General features: G+C 42.8%; 1 protein-coding gene across 1 annotated transcript; it reads left to right on the top strand.

The window, feature by feature from the left end:
• On the top strand, positions 1–3277 carry LOC309830524 (peptidyl-prolyl cis-trans isomerase A-like; the record flags this gene model as incomplete). Its single annotated transcript, XM_082667124.1, has 2 exons — positions 1–150; positions 2747–3277. 2 exons carry the CDS (start codon positions 1–3, stop codon positions 3275–3277), a joined length of 681 nt encoding a protein of 226 aa, XP_082523250.1.
• Between the last annotated feature and the right edge of the window lie 4086 nt (positions 3278–7363).

Genomic DNA, 7363 nt, shown 5'->3' with positions numbered 1-7363 from the left:
ATGAAGAACGGCAATTTGGGGTCTGCAATCATGGCAAGCCATGTGCAAGTCCTGTACATCAAGGAGAGGACGACTCTTTTAAAGAGGGGCAAAGGAAGTTGGGAGGGCTACCGTAACCAAAAATTCCATCGGAGGAATCGAGATTTCAAAGTATAGTGGCTTTCCGTTGGCTGAGTTGTGACAACCTCTTAACAGCTGAGCTCTTGCCAGGCCAGAAGAGGATGCCTTTCTTCTCCTGTTGGGCTCTGCTTTCATTGTAGGGCAAGAGAGCGCCCTCTTCTGACCTCCCAACTCTATATTAATTGAGGTTCCTGTTTATTAATTTTTTATACTCAAAGTCCAAAAAACTCTGAGAATGAAATCCATTTGGTGGCAAAACTGCCCTATCCTGACCTAATTTGACTGCACAACCATGATTGAACAGATGGAAGGCTATGCAAGCTCCTTAGCACTTAGTGTGGTTAGCAATATACTTCGTGGCAGAAGTTTTTTTGTTTTGGCTGCCCTGGGTCTTCGTTGCTATGCGCAGGCTTTCTCTAGTTGTGGCGAGTGAGGGCTACTCTTCCTTGCGGTGCGCAGGCTTCTCATTGTGGTGGCTTCTCTTGTTGCGGAGCACGGGCTCTAGGCATGTGGGCTTGAGCAGTTGTGGCTCATGGGCTCTAGAGCGCAAATAAGCTCGTGGGATCTTCCTGGACCAGGGCTCCAACCCGTGTCCCCTGCATTGGCAGGCGGAGTTTTTTTTTGAGTTTTGAGTATTTATTATATTTGATTTTAATAAAATAAATTTAAGTTTACATAATTTAATTTTTAAATAATGGCTGAGTTTCAACCATCAGTTGTCAAAATTCCTGCAAATTTTGGGAATCCCCTGGTGATCCAGTGATCAGAACTCCAAGCTCTCACTGCAGAGAGCCTGGGTTCAATCCCTGGTCGGGGAACTAAAATCCTACAAGCTGTGTGGCACGGCCAAAAAAAAAAAAAAAAAATTCCTGAAAATTTGACAATGAGCCCTTGTGGGCCAATATGAACCAGCTCCAGCACTGCACCATTCACCATCCTGCCTTAATGAACAGGACCAGGATTCTATCTGCTTTATTGGCAGGCGGATTCTTAACCGCTGAGCCACCAGGGAACCCCTGTGGCAGAAGTTTTAATGTGTTTGATTATGAGACATTGCTACAGTTTCTGCTGGGAATGTTTTACATTTGTTGGGTTTTCACTGTACCCCTTTTCAAAATCTGAAACATTCTGAATCTTGAAACACAGCTGTTTTCAAAGAAGAGATTGTGGATTTGTATTTGCAGACAATTCTTAAGCCTTGACATCTGCAAATATCAACATTTATCAGTACTTTAGGAATTGAATCTTTATCTCAGTTTTACCAAGAAGTCTTTGCTTCTCTCTAATATACTTTTCAAAATTCTGGTTATCTGCTTCTATAGCTGCTCAAGGAGTGGTTGCTCAAGGTCACAGTCCTCTCATGTCTGTGCTACCTCTTTGTTCTATTTCCAAGTCTAATTATATTTTTTGTGGGGAAGAGTCACTTCTGTCGGGGTCTGCCTTATAAATAGAGTTTCGCTTTACACAGGTCCTGGGTGTGTCCCTGTAATGCCATTGACCGATTCTCCTGGAGTAGCATCTCAGAGGTTTACCCTTTCATGTTCACTATGGTGTCAGTTTCCCAAATAGGGGTTCCATTAAAAATGTAAATATTGACAATTGTAAGGAAAGAGGATCCGGAGTTCTGGCTTGAAAGAGAGTGTTAGTGCTTCAAATAAAACATTGCATCATTGGCGACTTTATTTAGCATTGGAATTCATTAAAAACATGTTTCTAATTAAATAATTACCAAGCTGAGGCCATGCATGTTAACTCTACCTACTCTATTTTGCATATTAGTTTAGTTGCTTTGAGTATACACATTGCTCAGTTTTGGCAAGATATTACATTGTTTTCTGTAATTAAACTGTCATGCAATATTGATTAAAAATACCATGCAAAGTTAGCTCTCTAAATTTTTCTCCGTTTTGAAATAATTTTAGAAAGGAAACTTTGATGCAAATATTTGCCCAGTAAATATTATTGGCAGCCTATTATGTGACAGGCCCTCCCACTGGAAGTTGCAAAGGTGAATGAGTCGCAGTTCCTGTTTTTAAGATACTCATATGCTGATCAGAGGAAGAGATGTTAGAAACACATATGATTCATACTAAAATTGGGCTTTGTTGTGTAAGATACAAAAACCTATAGGGCAGGGAAGGTGGTATCTGCATTTGACCATTGGGTTTGCCCCGTGTAGAGCTCAGTCGTGGAGTTTCATTCAGAATCAAAATCAGTGTCTCTTTTGCTTATATTCACATTTAACCTTTTCAATTAGCAGACAGTGTGCTAATTGAAAGATCACTCAGGATTCTAGTCCCAGCTCTGCCACTAACTTTCTGACAGGGTCCCCATCAGAGTCACAGGCTTATTAAAAATGCATATCCAGTGACTATAGTAGGTAACACTGTATCGTATAATTGAAATTTGCTATGAAAGTAGAACTTAAATATTTTCACCACACACACACACACATACACACACACACACACATACACAGGTAAATATGTGAGATGGATGTTTAACTCCACAGGGGTATCATTTTACAGTACATACATATATCAAATTATATCTTACAATTTAATTGCCAGTTATACTTCAATAAAGCTGGAAAAAAAAAAAAAAGCACATCCGGGCTTTTTTGCAGACGCCGCCACCCCGGAACCTCCCGCGCTGCCCATCCACGGTCAACCCTACCGTGTTCTTTGACATCGCCGACGACGGCGAGCCCTTGGGCCACGTCTCCTTCGAGCTGTTTGCAGACAAAGTTCCAAAGACAGCAGAAAACTTTCGTGCTCTGAGCACTGGGGAGAAAGGCTTTGGTTATAAAGATTCCTGCTTTCACAGAATAATTCGGGGATTTATGTGCCAGGGTGGTGACTTCACACGCCATAAGGGCACTGGTGGCAAGTCCATCTATGGGGAGAAATTTGATGATGAGAATTTCCTCCTGAAGCATACGGGTCCTGGCTTCTTGTCCATGGCAAATGCTGGCCCCAACACAAACTGTTCCCAGTTTTTCATCTGCACTGCCAAGACTGAGTGGTTGGATGGCAAGCATGTGGTCTTTGGCAAGGTGAAAGAGGGCATGAATATTAGGGAAGCCACGGAGCGCTTTGGGTCCAGGAATGGCAAGACCAACAAGAAGATCACCATTGCTGACTGTGGACAAATCTAACAATAAATTTGACTTGTGTTCTATCTTAACCACCAGAGAGCACCCCTTCATCCCTGTCTGCTCAAAATATCCTATAATCTTCGTGCTCTCATTGCACTTCTTTGGGTTCCATATTTTCCTTATCCCCCTCCAAGTTAAGCTGAATTGCAAAGTTAAGTTCATGGTTATGAAATAAAAACTAAACAACCAAAAACAAAAAGAAGCACATCTGTAGGTCCTACCCAGATCTACTGATTTAGAACTCAGGGGCAGGGCCTGGAATCTGCATTTTAAACAGGCACCACAGACCAACTATACTGCATTAAAAAAATAAAACTTTAAAATGAACAGGCACCGCAGGAGATGATTACACAGGCTGAAGTCTGAGAAACACTGGACTGCAGGGCTGTGTCAAGTCTTTTCCAGATCCACAAATTCGAAGCAGTGGGGTTGCAATGCAGCAGCCGTCCACATCTTTCTGGAGCTACCACGCCCTGCAGCTCCGCCCACATCTTCTTCTCTTCAGTTAACTCATCACAGAGAAGATTGAAGGAGAGAAGGGAAAGCAGCAGAAGCTGGCCCCATGGGAGCCTGAGCCACTGGCTCTGTTTGGACAGTTTGCTATGCCTTTTGGTCCTACTTGGGTCTGGTTACACATACGCCAGGGGCCGGCAAACCACAACCCATGGGCCAAATCCAACCCACCACCTGTTTTGTAGCTTGCATTCTTTGTGAACTAAGAATGGTTTTTACATTTTTAAATGGGAAAAAATCAAAATAAGAATAACATATCATACACATAAAATTGTATGAAATTCAAATTTCGATGTCAATAAATTAAGTCTTCTTGGAACACAGCCACAGCTCATTCATGTACATTTTGGTTATGGCCACTAAATTTGCTCTGAGTGTCATGTGCCGAGGCTGGTCTCAGCTAATGGGGGGATTCCATTTTCTTTGTCAGTGACTGACCGGGGGTAGGTATGTGGCCAAGGAGAAATAAGAGAAAGTCTTCTAGGGGGCTCCAGGGAAACGTCCTCCTCCCTTATAAAGTGGTACAAAGAGATTTCCTTAAATCTTTGAACAATGTCATCCGAGGGCATCATGCTTGGATTTTCTTCAGTTGCCGTCTTGCATGGGGAAAAGTCCATGAACAGTGGAGATACTGAGCTGGAACTCTGACGCAGCTGGTATATATATATTTTTTCTCTCTTGCCAATAACATCAAGAATGCTCCAAAGTTATTGTGCTTTTCTGATTAAGGACATTCTGGGTAAAATGATTTCTGACTTGTGGTCTAGAAGGAGAGAAAGTGTGCTGTTGATATCTTGCATTGCAAGAAAGACAGAGCTGGGTTATTATAGGTGTTGACATTTCCTATGAGCCCCACTTACAAAATTGATATTAAGTAATTTGCCCAAGTTCACATAGCTGGTCAGTATGGATTTGAACCCAGGAGCCAAGCTCCAGCACCTGTGGTGTTGACCTCTGCACATCACTGCCCTCTCCTCAAGGTCTGGATGAGGCCGATGCTCTCTCTCACCTCCCACCTCTTTTTCAGGGTGGGTCTGATAATCAGGCATGGACAAGCAGTGCATTCCATTCTCACGGCCCGAGTCACTGGTTCAGGTGGGATATGCGACACAAGGTAGGCCAAGGAGTCGCAACCCCAAGGCTTTTCTGGAACTATTAGGAAAGAGAACCTATGTCAGATGAAATAGCCAAACCAACAGGTTGTACACCTGAAGCTGCTGTTGGCCATCATTCCACCACAGAGAGAGAGTCAACACAGGACTATGCAATCAGAGGAAGGAGACAGACAGCTCCTGCTGACGTACGTGAGTCTGCATCTAGCCAAGCCTGACACCCTTTTCTTTCTTTTCCTTCCTTCCTTCCTTCTTTCTTTCTCTTTCTTTCTTTCTTTCTTTCTTTCTTTCCTTCTTTCTTTCTTTTCTTTCTTCCTTTCTTTCTTTCTCTCTCACTCCCTCCCTCCCTTTCTTCTCTCTTCCTTCCTTCCTCCTTTCCTTCCTTTCCTTTCCTTTCCTTCCTTTCCTTTCCTTTCCTTCCTTTCCTTCCTTTCCTTTCCTTTCCTTCCCTTTCCTTCCTTTCCTTCCCTTTCCTTCCTTTCCTTCCCTTTCCTTCCTTTCCTTTCCTTTCCTTCCTTTCCTTTCCTTTCCTTCCTTCCCTTTCCTTCCTTCCCTTTCCTTCCTTTCCTTCCTTTCCTTCCTTCCCTTTCCTTCCTTTCCTTTCCTTCCTTTCCTTTCCTTCCTTTCCTTTCCTTCCTTTCCTTTCCTTTCCTTTCCTTTCCTTTCCTTTCCTTCCCTTTCCTTCCTTTCCTTTCCTTCCTTTCCTTCCTTTCCTTCCCTTTCCTTCCTTTCCTTTCCTTTCCTTTCCTTCCTTTCCTTTCCTTTCCTTCCTTTCCTTTCCTTTCCTTCCTTTCCTTTCCTTTCCTTTCCTTCCTTTCTTTCCTTTCCTTCCCTTTCCTTCCCTTTCCTTCCTTTCCTTTCCTTCCTTTCCTTCCTTTCCTTCCCTTTCCTTCCTTTCCTTTCCTTTCCTTTCCTTTCCTTTCCTTCCTTTCCTTTCCTTCCTTTCCTTTCCTTTCCTTTCCTTTCCTTTCCTTTCCTTTCCTTCCTTTCCTTTCCTTTCCTTCCTTTCCTTTCCTTTCCTTTCCTTCCTTTCTTTCCTTTCCTTCCCTTTCCTTCCCTTTCCTTCCCTTTCCTTCCTTTCCTTTCCTTCCTTTCCTTCCTTTCCTTTCCTTTCCTTCCTTTCCTTTCCTTCCTTTCCTTTCCTTCCTTTCCTTTCCTTTCCTTTCCTTTCCTTCCTTTCCTTTCCTTTCCTTTCCTTCTTTCCTTTCCCCCCAAGATTTGCTTGCATCAACTTGTATTTTTTCTTTCGCAACCACAACCCACGGGTAATACAGGAGCCATCAACATTCTTCAGCAGATGAAGACCTAAGCAAGTGCTGAGACCTTGGGGATACATAGTTGCATGAGAAGTGAACTGTGTCTTCACAAAACTAAACAAAGTGAACTGTGGATACAGTAGAGTGTGCCACAGGCCATGCTGTGGTGTGTATAGAGTGTGGTGGGGAGAAGGGGTCCTCGTGTAGATTGAGGATTTAGGAAAGGCTCCCAGAAGCTAAGTAGGAGGTAGAAGGAAGGACACTTTAGGCAGAGGGAATAACAATATAAAGGCAAAGAAGTGTCAGCTAGCAAGTTATCCTTAATTCTGGAGACCACGAGTAGTTTGTTATGGGGCTGGTGCAGAGGGTGCCTTTTGAAATGTGTTGGCAGTAGGCCCAAGGGTAGGGAGACATCAGATCATGAGGGACCTTTATCTTTCAGATGGAAAATCATTTAAAAATTTAAGCAGGGAGAAAATGTGGTTAGGTTTGTTAGTAAGATGATCACCTTGGCTCTAGTGTGGAGGATAGACGGAGAATAGGCAATGTTCTCTCACTCATGAGACTGTAAGCATCTCTCTTTAATTCTGTTTTTCACAGCAATTTGCCAACATCTCGACAGAAGGGCTATAGTAAAAGTGAGAAATCACTATCAATGTCGGAGAAAAAGCAAACCAAACCAAAGAAAACAAGTATATCTTTCAGCCCCCAACAGTGCTACTATTTGAATACACAGCAATTAAATTTCGAATGAAAATCATTGCTACGAAAATCAGTCTTAGTATGAGTGTTGGAAACTCCTTTCTCCTTCTGTGAAAAGGTTTTATTTCTTTTCACTAAAACTTAAAGAGGACTCAGGGGTTTATAGGATTCATTCAGGAGCAGTTCACTATAGGAATGTGTTAGTGGAATGGGCAGTGAAACGCCATCATTTGATCCCAAGAAAGCCTGTCATTTGATTCCATTTACAGTGGGTAGTGCACATCAGTGGGCGGTGTAGCCTGGGGCTATGACCTACTTTGCGGCTGATGTCTTCCACTGTTCCTGGGAGGGAGGTTATTTTTGTTTCCGCTCATCTCTTATACACACACAGGAAACATAAGCATCTGATGCTCCCTGAAAACATCCCGATAGTTCTAGGGCAAAATGGACTTCAAGGTTATTTAATTTATGCCTCTTAAATCCTGACACTTTTTTCCTGATAT

Source organism: Grampus griseus, assembly GCF_964374135.1.
Source record: "Grampus griseus genome assembly, chromosome: 12".
NCBI classification, from domain to species: Eukaryota; Metazoa; Chordata; class Mammalia; order Artiodactyla; family Delphinidae; genus Grampus; species Grampus griseus.
Note: the sequence above shows the minus strand (reverse complement) of the source record. Positions and strands in the feature narration are given on the sequence as shown.